General features: G+C 40.3%; 1 protein-coding gene across 1 annotated transcript; it reads right to left on the bottom strand.

The window, feature by feature from the left end:
* Positions 1–1,438: 1,438 nt before the first annotated feature.
* ucmaa (upper zone of growth plate and cartilage matrix associated a) lies at positions 1,439–14,309 on the bottom strand. The gene is made up of 5 exons (XM_043713261.1): positions 14,035–14,309; positions 13,094–13,159; positions 12,919–13,014; positions 5,622–5,720; positions 1,439–2,351 (listed from the first exon to the last, which is right to left on the bottom strand). The coding sequence occupies exons 1-5, from the start codon at positions 14,090–14,092 to the stop codon at positions 2,254–2,256; spliced, it is 417 nt and encodes a 138-aa protein (XP_043569196.1). The 5' UTR covers positions 14,093–14,309; the 3' UTR covers positions 1,439–2,253.
* Between the last annotated feature and the right edge of the window lie 1,080 nt (positions 14,310–15,389).

The following is a 15,389-nucleotide window of genomic DNA, read 5'->3' on the forward strand; positions in this document are numbered from 1 at the left end:
CGGAAGTTCAAATAGTGAAAGAAATTCTTTCTCCCAACATTGAAGATTTTTAGCATCCAGGTGTTTAGGAGGATTATTAGATTTGATAGGGGAGATAAAATCTTTTTTTTGTAGTGTGGGGAGTCCAGATCCAGGTGGGTATGATCTTAACATTGGAGCAAGGTTGTTTAATGCCAATGTTCTCGAATGGGATATAGTAACATCTCCAACTGGTAGTGGTTTAATCTGAGAGTCACCACATCTCAGGCAAGGGGAGAGGTTGAGAAGGAGAGTGGGAATTGAACCCACAGTGTTGGCATCACAAACCAACCATTCAAGCTTAACTGACCCCATTTTATAGGCTAAGGCAAAGGAAGGTATAAGGATAAAGCAAAATGCGTTGGATACTGGAATTCTAAAATAAAAGCAGGAAGTGCTGGAAAAGCTCAGCAGGTCAGGGAGAGAGAAACACTTAACCTTTCCGTTCCTGTTGACTGTTCATTGGAATGGAGAAGTTGGAAACACCAGGGCTTTGATGCTGTTGAAAAAGGGGTAAGAGTCAGGCAGAGCAATATGGAAGGCCAGGGATAAGTTAGAGGGTGGGAGGGATTAAAACCAAAGGTATTGTAAAACATAAGGCAAAGATAAAGAAACAAAACTTTAGTCCAGCGCAGGTGTAACTGCAAAAGTAAAGGTTAGCTCTGCCTGAAAGGAAAATCATGATTGATGCTGAGTGAGGAGTTAGATTCTAAATCAGCCATTATCTGACTGAATAAACCACAAGCTCCAGCTACTAATTGGCCTTTTTTCTGTTCCAATTTCCTATATACCTGAACATCTCGTTCAAATTCAGTCAGTACACATCAGAAATGTTGGCCTCTAACCAGTTGTTAGGAGCTTTAATGCATGGGTTGCTTTGCAGATTATTGGAAACTCCTTTTTGGTTACAAGTTTTGGTTTTGAGTTTTGGTTACAAATAGAATTAGCTTTATTGACTTATGGGACAATAGGTGAGTAGCTGCAGTTTTAAACAGGTTACTACAGTGTTTGACAAAGTTAATAAAAATCCCACTATTTTCTGGAAATTACCTGCTTCAATGGTAGAGATACATGTACATTGGGCAAAAGAATTTCAGTGCAGAAAGGTGGCTGAGGTCATGTAAATCTGCTGAGTTTGTTGTTAAATGGTGTACCATAAGATATTTCCGAGCAATAAAAACTCCTAATAGAAACCGGAGTAGGCCAAACATGAGACTTGGCAACCTTAGAATTTCTTGGAGTTCTCGATGTATGGAGCTGACTACAATATTTAAATTTCATGGATTAACTCAGTTTGTTTTACAGAAGCAAAGTATATTTGCCTTCAGTAATGTCAGCTTCAATCACCAATTATGGAACTTGACATCAGTGGTTTAAAAAGTCACTATTAAACCTTTAACAAACTCTACCAACAAAAGTATTGGGATTAAAATTATTTATTCTGTTTTTTTTTAATATTCTGCATGCAGTTGTAGTACAGCTTAAGTACATAATTAAAATTTATATAGTAAAAAGGAAATTATACAGCAGAAATATTTTAATTGAAGGGGAACTTTCAGCTGCCTGGGCCCTACACTTTGAGTTTTCTTTCCTAAATCTCTCTGCCCTCCTAGCTCCATCTTCAAGACTTGTTTAAAAACTTACTTCTTCAATTAAGTACTTGGACATTTCCCTTAATATTTGCCTTGATGTCTAATTTTGTTTTATACATCCCTATGAAGCGCCATGGGACTTTCTATAACAATAAAGGTGCTTGATAAATAGAGGTTGTTGCTGAGAAAAGCTATCCTTCAATACAGGGAATCTTAGATTAAATAAACCCTAAACTATGGGAAAAGATTTTAATAGCTTAAAGCTTTTGCTGTTTCTTAGCAGTCTGATATTCTGCACATATGTTACTTATGGGAGACTGCCACATGCAATTTTAATATTCCTCTTTGCAACAAAATGTGAAAAATCTTTTGAATGAAGCAATGCTTCAAATTTGTGAACTTGTTACAACATTGAAAGAAAGCCATACAGTATTTATCAAAGCTATGCCCTATAGAAGCTGCACACAATAAATCAAAAACATAAGTTGATTCTTCATCCTTCTGTTGCCACTTTGAAGAGAACTTTAATGAGATTGTAAAACACAAAATCTGTTCTATCTAACCAATCTGTACATGATGTTGCCTTATATTAAAGTATGTAGTTTCATCTTTGACTTATAAATCTGAGGCTCACTGGATTCATTTAATAAATGTAGCGGTTGTATAGGTACGAAGGGTAGAGACCATCATAGTACCACTGACGCCACGACTCAATCTTTTCATGAGACCTTTCATATTGTTCTATGGAATAATTAGAAGAAAAGGATTAGATTGAAATTGACAATTAACTAAAGAAATGAATTACCAGAGTGTTCCAGATTTGCTCTTGCTCAGACTGTATTTTTTGGGTTATTCAATAATTATTGTTGGCAAGTGAAAGGCATCGACAGCATAATTGTTTATCTGATTGTTGATTTGAACTGAAGCAATATCTACCAATGAAATAGTTTAGCTTCCAGAAAATGTATATGCATCCCTCGTATCTCCTGTTTGTGGTTTAATATTGTACATTGGTAATACTGTACTCATGAAAAAGTGGAGAAATATCACAGCCTCGCACTTCCATGGTGAAGTAAATTATAAAGCATCCAAATGAGGATGACATGGATTATAATAGTCAGTAAAAGGTTTTATTTTATTTTGTTCATGACGGCTGTAGTTTTAATGAATGCACCTACTGCTTTCAGTATTGGATTGAAGTTGTGTGCTGTTTAAAATAGTGTTTAAAACTGCTACATGTGGAACTAGAGAGCAGGTTCAATGATAAGTATCACATAAGATAGCGGTTGTAAGTTTGAAGACAAATTCATGGTCTGAATGAATATATTTATATACTTCCCTCTCAGTGGGAACCTCCTTATGATTCAAGCCATAAATGTATCATAAGCTCTTCATTCTGATATGATAACTTCAAAAAAAAGCTTAAATGTATATCTAGTCATATAAAAGTTGTTGCTACAGCTAAATATTTGGTCAAAATGCAGGTCGTTGACATTTACACAAGTAACATTTTGGAGGTATTGAAATCCTGTCTTTGTCACCTTGCTAGTAGAGTGTTTGCAGGTCAGAGTCTGTCTCCATTAGCGCCACCACTGGAGCTGATAGTATATCTGCAGACTCCAGGAGCTGTTCAGTCACATTCAATACTGTGCTTTTCTATAATTCTATCAATTCAGCTTGCACAAGGTTGAGTTTGCCTTTGGAAGCGAGTGATAAGAACCAAAGAGTTTGCAAATTTTGGACAAAGTCAAAGATCAACTTTTACACAAGATCAACCATAACTCAAGTAATATATGGTAGGTATTTTTAAAAGATACCATGTTCTGTACTCCTGATAAACTGGTTAAATTCAGTAAAATATTACTTCAATTTTGAAAACTGCAAATTCTATGAGTCTTCCACAATAGTGCAACTAAGCCTGTGATCCAGCACCAAGGCCACCTACTTCCACCTCAGGACATCCCCTCAGCCTCTACTCTGCCAAAGATCCTGTGTTGCAAAATTATAAAAATGGGCTCAACCCATTCAGTCTTTCTTCATAAGACAAACCCTTTCATCACAGAAATCCTAACGAACTTCCTCTGAGCTTCTATTGTAAGTATGTATTAAGCAAATATACATTGTACTTTTTATGTGGTCTCACCAATTCCCTACACAGATGTAGCATAACTACTCTACTTTTATACTGCACACCCTTACAATAAAGGTCAACGTTCTACTTGCTTTCCTGTTTACCATAACTTCCTGTTAACTTCTGTGATTTGTGTACAAGATCACAACGTACAGCAGCAATCTGTTAGTCTTTGTTTTAGCTAATGTTCTGCTTTGTCATTCTTCTTGTTAAAGTGAACAATCTCACATTTCCCCAAATTTTATTCAATTTTTTGGCCACCCTCTACCTGTAATCATTTGTGGACTTTGTCCTCCTCATTTTACGTCCTTCCTAGATTCCTCACTGTCGACACCTCAAACATCAAGGACAGTGAACCAAAATCCAATGCATCCGCGCTCCAAGAGGCATTTGGAGACTACCTATTTTTGTATCATCAGCAATTTCATCAAGTTATTAATATAGAGTGTAAATAGATGAGGCCCCAGCATTGATCCCTGTGGTACTTTACTGTTTGCCAAAATGAAAAATTGTACACTTAACTTGCCTCTTAATTTTTTCCTAGCGAGCTAAACACCATCTAAGAAAGTATTTTACCGTAATGTCACAAGTTCTTATCTTCTGTAAAAATTTCTTATGTGGTACGTTATCAAATGTCTTTGGGAAATCCTCTTTATCTACTCTAGACATTATAATCTCAAACACACCTCATGTAGGATTGTTACACCGAGTGGAGAAGACTTTTGACCTATTAGTCTGAGGCGTGAAATAATAATATTTTCAGTTTCTAAAACGAGCCTTTTTCCGGGAGTAAAATACTAAGGTTAACATTGACTGTCTGCCATTTCTGCCATCTCATACATCTCTGTTCCAAAAGGATAACTTGTTACTGACCATTACCTCCAAAGCACTGAGTAGTTTGTAAAGAATATATCATAATAGCTTGAGTTAACTCCTGATTATTGTCATCAGAAAGCTATTTTGGGTTTGTTTTTGCAGTTGGCCATGTAAATTTGACAATTGTACGTTCAAAGACATTGCTAATTCAGTAAAATATTACTTTCTGCAGAACCCCTCAGTTGAGCAATAAGCCTCTGGAGCAGTTCAACATAATTTCATGGTAAGTTGCCAGTCACCTTTTCGGAACAGAGATCCTGCCATGCAGGTTAGAAAGGGTAATTTAACAAACATTCAGTGCAGATCAATGTCACACTGTCAAAAATCTGATCTTATGGAGATTATTACAGAAAAAAGGAGGATTTTTTTAAAAATTAGCAATATACATAAACAAGAGGACAAAGATTTACAGCGATCTGGAAACAAAGCCAAGGTGATGTGAGAAAACAAAACTTCAGATAGCAAATAGTGAGTGTGGAATGCACTGCCTGGACATGTGGTGGAAAGGAGTTCAATTGTGACATTCAACAGGGCATTGGATTATTATTTGGATAGAAATTATGAGCAGGGACATGGGGAAAAAGGCAGAAGATTAACACTAGGGAATAGAAGGAGAAAGTGAGGACTGCAGATGCTGGAGTTCAGAGCTGAAAATGTGTTGCTGGAAAAGCGCAGCAGGTCAGGCAGCATCCAAGGAACAGGAGAATCGACGTTTCGGGCATAAGCACTTCTTCAGGAAACCTGAAGAAGGGCTTATGCCCGAAACGTCGATTCTCCTGTTCCTTGGATGCTGCCTGACCTGCTGCGCTTTTCCAGCAACACATTTTCAACTAGGGAATAGAACCAGTACAGGTGCAATGGGCCAAATGGCCTCTTTTTGTGCCATGGCAATTCTGTGATTTGAGAATTTTGTATTTTTCTAGTTAACCGCATAAGCCATCACGTAATTCACTTTGAATATACTCCAATTTTACTCATCATTTAGGTTTTCTCTGAATCCTTACCATCTTGCTCCTCTTCTGCAAAACTCTCCCATTCATTCAACTGTTCCTCATGATATTCCTTCCTTCGTTCATCAGCTGCAAGCCTTTGTCTGTTCTCAGCTGCAGGGAAGATCGTTTTTGAACATGTGTTGACTTCTGTATCTTTACCAATGCACATATTTCAAATTGTTGCAATGATTATCCAACCATTTCTTTTAAAGCATGATAATGAGATTATTTTGCTATAGTAAATTAAAATTGTTCACTAAGCATGGTAAAATTCATTTAATACTGGTTTTGTACATTGAGCTTCTGGATTAAGTAACACAAACTTCATTTTGAGATGAAACTTCCTTGGATTAAAAATACCTATTAGAAAATCAACATGAAATATGGCAAATTATGAACAAATGCATAAAACACAAGAGGGGAATGATGATGTAGTGCTGATATTACTGAACAAGACAAAGCTATGGGGTCTTGTGTGATTAAATTGAAATAGAGTTCCAACCAATGCATCTGGTGGAATTTATTTACTAAATCTTGATTTTGAACAAAATAGTTTCAGTATAAACAGTTTGACCATGAAACTACTGGATTGCTTTAAAATTACACCTGATGTGCTGAAAGCAAAGACGACAAATGTCTTTACTGGCTGGACTCCACGTGACTCAGGACTCTCAACAATCAGGTTGATCCTTAACTGTTCTGAAATGGTCAAAATGTCTCAAAAACAAAGCCATTCCTGAAAACAGGTCTCAAGCAAATCTGTCAGCTCAAAGCTGAACATCTCTGAGGCACTAAGAGCCATCAACATGTATTCAACTACAATCTGTAACTTCATGGCCCAGCACCATTAACATCAAACTTGGAACTGACCCCTGGTAATTGGAGAGTGCAGGAGGGCACGTCAGGAGCAGTACCAGGCATACTTAAAACTAAGATGTCAAAATGGTGAAGCTACAGTTACCTACTTAACTGTTCTTTGGACTGTCACAGATAGGCAATTAATGCTGCCCTAGCCAACAACCCCACATTCCATGAATGAGCATTTTTTAATAATATTAAACAGATAAAAACAACATACAATAGTCAGGCTGAGCAATCCTGGAACCAACAGATCAGATCTAAACTCTGCAGTCCTGTCACAATCAGTCATGATTGATGGTAGATAATTAAACTATAGAAGGCAGAGGCTCCACAAATATCTTCAACATTGTGGAAGCCCAACATGCCAATGTAAAAGACAAGGTTGATGCATTTGTCGCTCTCTTTATCCAGAAATACCAAGTGGATGATCCATCTTGGCCTCCTCCTTAGGTCCCCTGCAACACAGAGGCAAGTTTTCAACCAGTTCAATTCACTCCACCTAATATTAGCAATGGCTGAAGTCACTGATACTGCAAAGACCCAGATATGGCCCTAGCCCAGCTGTTTCAGTATAGCCACAATACTAGCATCTACTCAGCAAGGTGGAAAATTGTCCAGGTATGTCATGTCCACAAATAGCAGAATGAACTGTACCATCAGTTGTCTTTTGATCCTCAAAGTGACGTATGGTGTCATTAACAGTGTAATCAAGCAGCCTTAATGGGCAATAACTTGCTCACAACAGCTCAGCTTGAATTCTGCTAAAACATTCAGTTCCTGACTTCATTACATCCTTGGTTCAAACATGCTTAAAAGCACTGAATTCCAGAGGTGAGGTGAGTGTGACTGTCCTTGACATCAAAGCAACATTCAACCAAGTGTGGCATCAAGGAGTCCTAGCAAAACTGGAGTTGATGGGAATTGGGAAAATTTTACTGGAGGTCATATCTGGCACAAAGGAAGATGGTTGTTAAAATAAAGCAGAACTGTGGATCCGAAACCAAAACAAAATGCTGAAGAAACTCAAGTTCTGAAGAAGGGTCACTGGATTTAAAATGTTAATTCTGTTTCCTCTTCATAGATGCTGCCAGACTTGCTGAATTTCTCCATCATTTTCGGAAGATCGTTGTGGATGTTAGAGGTCAATCATTTCACACTCAGGATATCACTGCAGGACTTCCTCTGGGTAATGCTGCAGGCCCAACCATTGTAACTGCTTTGTCAATGACTTTTCCTGCATCACAAAGTTAATGCTGGGGATTTTTACTGATGGTGACAATATTGAACAATCTACAATTCTTCACATTCTGAAGCAGTTCATGTCTGTGCACAAAATCGAGATAACATTCAGGCTTGGTTGATAATTGACATATAACGTTCTTGCCACACAAGTGCCAGGCAATTACCATCGCCTACAGGAGACAATCTAATTATCTTCCCTTAATTGACATTCAACTGCATTACCATCATTGAATCTTCCAACAACATCCTATGTTTAAAATTGATCAGAAATTAAACTAGACTAGCTACATAAATACTGTGGCTACAAGAGCAGGTCAGAGGTGAGGAATATTGCAGTGACTAACTCACTTCTACACTCCCCAAAGGCTGTCCACCACCTACAAACCAGGACTCTGATGGAACACTCCCTACTTACCTATAATCAGTGCAGCTCCAACTCAAAAGATTTAATACCATCCAAGATAAAACAACTTGCATGTTTAGTACTCTATGCATCTCCTTAAACATTTACTTGTGGGTCATCTGCAAGATGCACCAAACCTCCTAGGACAATGGCAGCAGATACATGGGAATGCTCGCCTCTGAGCCACTCACCAGCCTGACTAGAAAATATATCACTGTCCATTCAGTATCGCAGGGTCAAAATCCTGGAACTCCCTCCTTAACAACATTGTGAGTGTCCCTGCACCACAAACACAACAGTCACCACCACGTTCCCAAAGGCAACTGGGATGGGCAATAAATGCTGGCAAGCCAGTAACACACTCATCCCATGGAACAAAAATTAAAATGTTTGTTCACACATATTAAAAAAGTAGAACATGGATTAAAACTAAATGTGAATACCAGCCAATAAGATGTCAAAGAATTTCAATTAAGTTTGTTTAAAGCACTACAATAATTTACAAACCCAATTTAAAGGTAAAATTTAGGGGTAGCCTCATTCAATTTGAATGCATCAGATTCTGTACCATAAACAGATTCAATGAGAGCCTCTTGTAGAATAGTGGTAATGTCCCTGCCTCTGAGCCAGGAGGCCAGTTTCAAATCCGAACTGCTCCAGAGATGTGTAATAACGTCTCTGAAAGGCTGATTAGGAAAATATGGAGACTGTTAAAATTTACAATTCTATCCAATTTACATTGATTCATAAGGGGCAAAAATCTTTTCCACAAGAAGAAATGAGTTCTCCTATTGTACTGTTGCCAGTCCTCATCCAAACCAGTCTCAGATATAGCATTGGCAGAGCATGGACGTAAATTTTCTTTCAGCACAAGTCCAGTGGCCCTCAAAATAAAACCTAAACAATACATAGGATTTGAAGGAAAATGTATTTTAGAAGCAAGACAACTCATGGAAATGGAATTAAATGGCTATCAACAGTAGAACTATCCACAGATAAACCATAGTTACACTTTTTTTCCAGACCTCTATGCATCATTTGAAATAGCTGCCATTCATGGATTGTAGGAGCATATGCGATGTTGCTAATGGCATATTGAATGAGTAACAGGTGATGGGTGGGAATTTTACTATACAGCCATGAAAGAGCCCCTTAGGCACACGAACAGTCCTTCAGAGCTCCTGTGCTAAGTATAGAATGTACATCTAGATGGTTGTGACAAGCTCACGGTTCAGCAGAAACATCGATTAGGTTAAAATAATTGGCAGAGTTTCTTATAGACGGTGCGAAGCACCTCAAAGAAAGTCTCAGCTTCCTTGTTAATGTTGGCTGTGGACTGGAAACCATTGCCAGAGTCTTTATGAGAGAAATCCTGATGGGGTTAGGGACATCATTCGCCATGCTGATAACAAATTTGATTACCATGGCAACCTGAAATTAATGTGGGCTTGGAAGCTAAGTATTGACCTTTCAGATGGTAACAAAAACACTGTTTATATTAGGATTAACAATGGATTAGTCAGTGAGGAATAGAGTGAAATTTGGTGAAAGTTTCCAGTGGTCAGAGAGTAACCACAGACTGATGAAATCTGTCGACATGTTTGCTGAAGTTGGCAGCTCTGAACATCTGTAACATTTACTAATTTGCCATAAAACACTTTTTAAAAGCCTCAAAAAAAAATTACTTCCAAATTTTGTCAAAATAATTTCAGATTACTCATGTTTAGGATATTAAAGTATTTAAAGGTTAAAAAACAAAACTAATGCTAATGGTTAAACATTTGTTAAATCCTAAATGTATCGGATGCATCAATTTTCAGATTACATTGATTTAGACAATGTAACCTTAAAAAAAAAGCTGAGCCAATATCACTGATCAGGCAGTCAAATATTAAGAATTAAGTTATTTCAAGTGCCTACCTAGTCAGGATCCTAATCAATTTCAATTTCCGAGAGTATAATGTTCTCCTGAAGATTGAAACTTGTTCAGTTATGAATAAAATGGATTTTGCACCTTAGTAAATTCAGCCAATTTCCTTGATGCATCATGATTTACGGCCTCTTACATTACTAAAGTAACATGGAGTGAGAGCAGGTCATGAAATTGGTCTTCATCAGTAGCACAGAATGAGTATCACCAAATCCACTGATTTCATTGAAGCTGAACATCGATCTGGCAGGGCTGCTGGTACTAATATCCAAGCAGATGATTCTTTTAAAATAATGTATTCTTGATACTTGGGCATCATTGGCTGGCCAGTGTTTGTTGCCCATCCCTAGCTCTCCTAGAGAAGGTGGCAGGGAGCTGCTTCCTTGAACCGCTGCTGTCCACGTGATGTAAGTACATGTGCTCCGCTATCAAGTAATTCTGGAGCAACTTGTTACAACTGAGGACTTGCTAGGCCATTTCAGGGGCAGTTAAGGCCAGACTGGCAGATTTCCTTCCTTAGATGACATGATTGAGCAGATTCTTTTTGCGACAACCCAGTGCTTTCTTGACCATTTATTGAGTAATATTGTATAAATTATTATTTAATTTAAATCTCCCCAACTGCTGCTTGAACTGATCTCTTCAAAATCTCATTAATCCACATGCCTGGCTCCCTCAACCACCAGTGTTGTGCTCTCATCCCCTAGTTACCTAAAGACTTTCTGAAATTTGAGTTAACTTTTACAATTGCAACTTTACCAGTAGCAGGTGCACCTGCCCAGTCGGTTTTGTTTCTGAATTTATATTATCTAGCACTATCACATAAAGAGACATTGTTGAAATAATAAGCTCCTTCTCACAGACTCCATGTTTCTGTGGCATAGAAATAATGACGTTCACTTAACCTGTGGAAGGTCCAAGATTTGAAACTTTTCAGAAATATGATGAGGAAAAACCATAAGGTGGGGTCAAGGATGACCTGATTGGCCATGATCTCATCGAATGGTGGAGTAGACTTGATGGGCAGAATGGTCTACTTTTGCTGCTAATGGTCTTACACCCAAACTTTTCCAGCCAGACAAAATCTGAAACTCGTCTGTCCTGCCTTCCTTTCCTGTGATTGAGAGTTTGGTACTGGATTCACCTGAGAGTCAGAAGATTCGGATTAAAATTTCACCATGGAGCTAGTCTAAGGTAGCAGTACTCAGGTACACAGTCTGTTTGGAAATGTATTTTGTTTGTGTGCGATATTAAATTGTGCCTGCTCCAGTCAATGTAAAATGAGCCCAGTATTTTGAAGAGCAGGGAATGCTGCGGGTGTCCCAGCCAGAGCATTCCTGCATCAAGGAGGAGAAAGTGAGGGCTGCAGATGCTGGAGATCAGAGCTAAAAATGTGTTGCTGGAAAAGCAACACATCTTCATTCCTGCATCAATCAAATCACCCAGTCGGAATAATGTGCTCATTCCTTCCTCTCCTGTGTGTCCAGCACTTTCCCCTGCAAATCGACCTGGCGCTGGTAAAAAAAAATACTTTGGGCTGTTCTCAAGGTTGAAAAAGCTCGTTTTTAATTATTTTTGAGACCCAACATTCAGAAACATCCGGTTATTACGGAGATTTCGCAAGGGTAAGAAAATGTTGGGACTGTCCGGACATGGAGTTATTTCACATCCCACTCCAAAGCAATTTACTAATGCAGAGTTTGAGAGCTTTTTGGTTTGTCAAGATATTATTGCATTTTATGCATCTGATCATTGCTAAACTAAATTGAGTGCAAAATACAATCGGTTAGAGAGAGAAGCTATCGACTTTGCCTGTGATTATTGTAATCTCGCTGTGCCCCAGGCTAACTCCCTCCCGGCGTTAGAGTTTCACAGGTCTCCTGACTGATAGGATTGATGGCCAACGCACAATGGTTTAATTTTAAAGCAGCCAAAACTGCCTTCAACAGGGAGATTGCACCATTCAGAGTGCCTCGGACTCAGGAGAGTATGTGCAGGGAGAGCAGGGGGTCAAGATTTGGATTCTAAAAATTGATAGTCCCCGAATGGTCCTGGGTTGGACTAGGCTCCAATGAATGTGAAATCTGGATGGACTCGGCAGTGAAGGAGCCTGACTCCAGACTGTCCTATACCTCCCAGAATGAGCACAGTGAAACTGCTGTGCTCTTCCAGCACCACTAATCCAAAAAACAGTGAAAGAACAGGCTTCACAAGGCAGAGACACCTGATAACAGCAGCTTCTGTCGAGATCTCAGAGGCTTGTAGTTTTCTGTTTGACACCTAACCCACAGTACACTCTCACCCTCTGTATCTCCCCCCACCCACAGAGTTTCAGCTCAGGGAGAAATGGACTATATGGAATCCCCAGGCCAGCTATTCCCAATCCCCATGTAGGGCCACCAAAGACCAGCTCCAGACATCCCACTCCCTGTCCTGCAGGATATTGGATAGTTTCATTTTGGTTAATTGTAACTCAGATTTCTAAAACTGAGAGAGCCCCGGGGGGGAACATTCACAGGACCCAAGAAACATCAATTCCTGCTCCCCACCGCCCACTCCCCATTCCCAATTACCGGCTGCTTCCTCCGTTTAACCGGGGCAGTCCACCGGCCCCTCTCTCCCACCCCCCCTCCTCTTCCCGCCCCCCCCCTCCTCGTCCCTTCTCTACCTCTTTTATCTATCTCCCTCCCCTCTGCCTCTTTCTCTCTCCATCTCCCCTCGCTTTCTCTCTCTCCCTTCCCTTTGACTCTTTCCCCCTCCGTCTGTTCTCTCCACCCCCCCCCCCCCCTGCCTGTACAGAGACAGAGGGACAGCGGGTGTGTGTGTTGGGGAGGGAGGGGGGTAGAGCTGTAGTTTTGACAGTTCAGACTCACCCATTATTTCAGCCCTGGATTTCGGCGAGCGCTTAGCACGTCGCTTAAAGAAATTAGAGGCGTCTTGTTCAGAGACGAAAACCTGCCTCTTCATTCCTGCCAAATCAATAAAGAGACTTTTCATTGGAGCGAATAAAAGCGGTTTGTACTGAGTCAGTATTGAAATTCCTCTTACGTTCCTGGTTTCCTGGTTTGCTCGCTTTATCCATCGGCACCGCGGCGCTTTCACTCTCCCTGAGAACTACAGAGGAGAAAATCAAAACAAAAACACCTTTAATTGGGATAAAGGCGCAGACTACCAACATTGAAAAGACAATGAGGACAGCCAGTCAGATTTTTCAAATACTGGGGGCTTCCATTAGAAACTTGCACAGTTTATTCAGTGTCTCCGCTGTCTCTCCCCCCCGCCACTCCCTCCAGCCCTGTCCGAAGGGAAAATATCCTTCGGGTCTCCTGGTATTAATGAAAACACCAAACCGAGCAAGTGCACATTGAGAATAAACAGTCCCCAGGGACGGCTCTCCTGTTTTACAGCAGCAATTCCGTGATTCTGAATTTTTACTTCTTAAACATGCGTTTCAGTAAAAGGTAAATGTTTTGTGTTAGCAATGTGTCCGTGTAAAATTCCAGGACCAAGGGAGTTAAGTGTCATAGAGAAGCTCTGACTGTATTTGCAATCATTCAGGTTATTACAATCATCCGAGCCAGAGAGCTCTGGACAAGCGACAAACTGGGGGACACGTTCTGTCTGGGTCTGCCTGTCTGTCTCTCTCCCTCTCTATGTCTGTCTGTCCCTCTCCCTCATTCCCTCTCTGTGTCTCTGTCAATCTCCCCATGTCTCTGTCTCTCTCCCTCTCTATATCTATCTGTCTGTCTGTCTCACTCCCTGTCTGTCTGTCCGTCTCTGTCTCTTCCTCTCTATGTCTGACTCTATCTGTTTCTCTCCCTCTCTATATCTATGCCTGTCTCTATCTGTCTCTCTCCTTCTCTATGTCTGTCTGTCTCCCTCTCGCTCTCGACGGTCCCTGACAGAAGCTGGAACTCAAGATTAGAAAACACAAAGCGTGCAAAACATTGCTGTCAGAGTACAGGAAAATTTGAATAATTTTTACTCACTTCCCAGAATAAAGATGGTCCCGAGACACGAAAGCAAAATAAACTGTTTCCATTCCATTTTCCCGGGGATCTCAGTGCTCAGAACAATCGTGAAGTGGGTCAGTTTCTGAAAGCAGTTTGAACACTCCACATGTGTTAGAGAGAGGGGCAGAGTGCTGGCATTTCAACCTGACCGGGGCGGGGTTCTGGCTTCTAAACACTTTCATCTCCAGAGTCAGGAACTTGGCCCCCGTGAGGGTACGACAGCGAGAAACATGCTTCAGATCACAAGAAACAGAAACAAGATCAGAAATTGCAGGAGAAACTCTGGCAGCATCTGTGGAGAGAAAGCAGTGTTAACATTCCCAGAATTCTCTCCACAGATGCAGCCAGACCTACTGAGTTTTTCCAGCAATTTCTGGTTTCCAGTGTGAGCAGTTCCTTTATAGATTAGATTAGGTTCCCTGCAGTGTAGAAACAGGCCCGTCAGCCCAACCAGTCCACACCGACTCTCTGAAGAGAAACCCACCCGGATCCATTTCCCTCTGACTGATACACCTAACACTACGGGCAATTTAGCATGGCCAGTTCACCCTGAACTGCACATCTTTGGACTGTGGGAGGAAACCAGAGCACCCGGAGAAACCCACGTAGATACAGGGAGAATGTGCAAACTTCACACAGACTGTCGCCCGAGGCTGGAATCAAACCCGGGTCCCTGGCGTTGTGAGGCTGCAGTGCTAACCACTGAGCTACCGTGCTGCCCCTTTTTAGAAATAGGAACAGGAGTAGGCCATTCAATAGGATAGTGACTGATCCGGCGTTCCTAATGTCCGCTTCCCTGCCCTTTCCCCATAATCCTCGATTCCCCAACTGATCACGAATCTATCAGTCTCAGCTTTAACTGTACACAAGGACTCTGTCCCCACAGCTCTCTGTGACAAGGAGTTCAAACACAACCTTCAGAGAAGACATTTCTCATCTCAGTTTTAAATTGGCAGTACTTTATTCAGAGAATATGCCCTCTGGATTTATGAGGGAAACTCTCTGTACTCCCTACATACTCCCATGAGGGAAAACAACCTCTCAATATTCACCGTTAAGAAGCCTATGTGTTTCAAGGGCTCATCTTTCATTCTTCTAAACTCCAATTCTAAATTCCACTTCAGGTGTGTCCTTCCCTTAACCAGTTTTCATTGGATATTGACAATCAATAGCCAGTGTTAAATATATTTTAGTCCGGCTGAGATAGACAAGCTGAATTTATAATGATTATGTTGAATGGAGCACCCCATCACATAATGTGCTGAGATTTTATTAAAAATAGGAATGCAAAATTAATTTTAAAAAAGTTTAGTAACAAGCAAAACTGTTAT

The sequence above is a fragment of the Chiloscyllium plagiosum genome, chromosome 23 (assembly GCF_004010195.1).
Source record: "Chiloscyllium plagiosum isolate BGI_BamShark_2017 chromosome 23, ASM401019v2, whole genome shotgun sequence".
Lineage (NCBI taxonomy): Eukaryota > Metazoa > Chordata > Chondrichthyes > Orectolobiformes > Hemiscylliidae > Chiloscyllium > Chiloscyllium plagiosum.

Coding starts and splice junctions, on each gene's coding strand:
- ucmaa (XM_043713261.1), bottom strand. CDS start 14,092: ATGGAATGGAAACAGTTTATTTTGCTTTCGTGTCTCGGGACCATCTTT. Junction 13,160..14,034: donor GACCATCTTTATTCTGGGAA/GTGAGTAAAAAT, acceptor TCTCCTCTGTAG/TTCTCAGGGAGAGTGAAAGC. Junction 13,015..13,093: donor CAAACCAGGAAACCAGGAAC/GTAAGAGGAATT, acceptor TTGATTTGGCAG/GAATGAAGAGGCAGGTTTTC.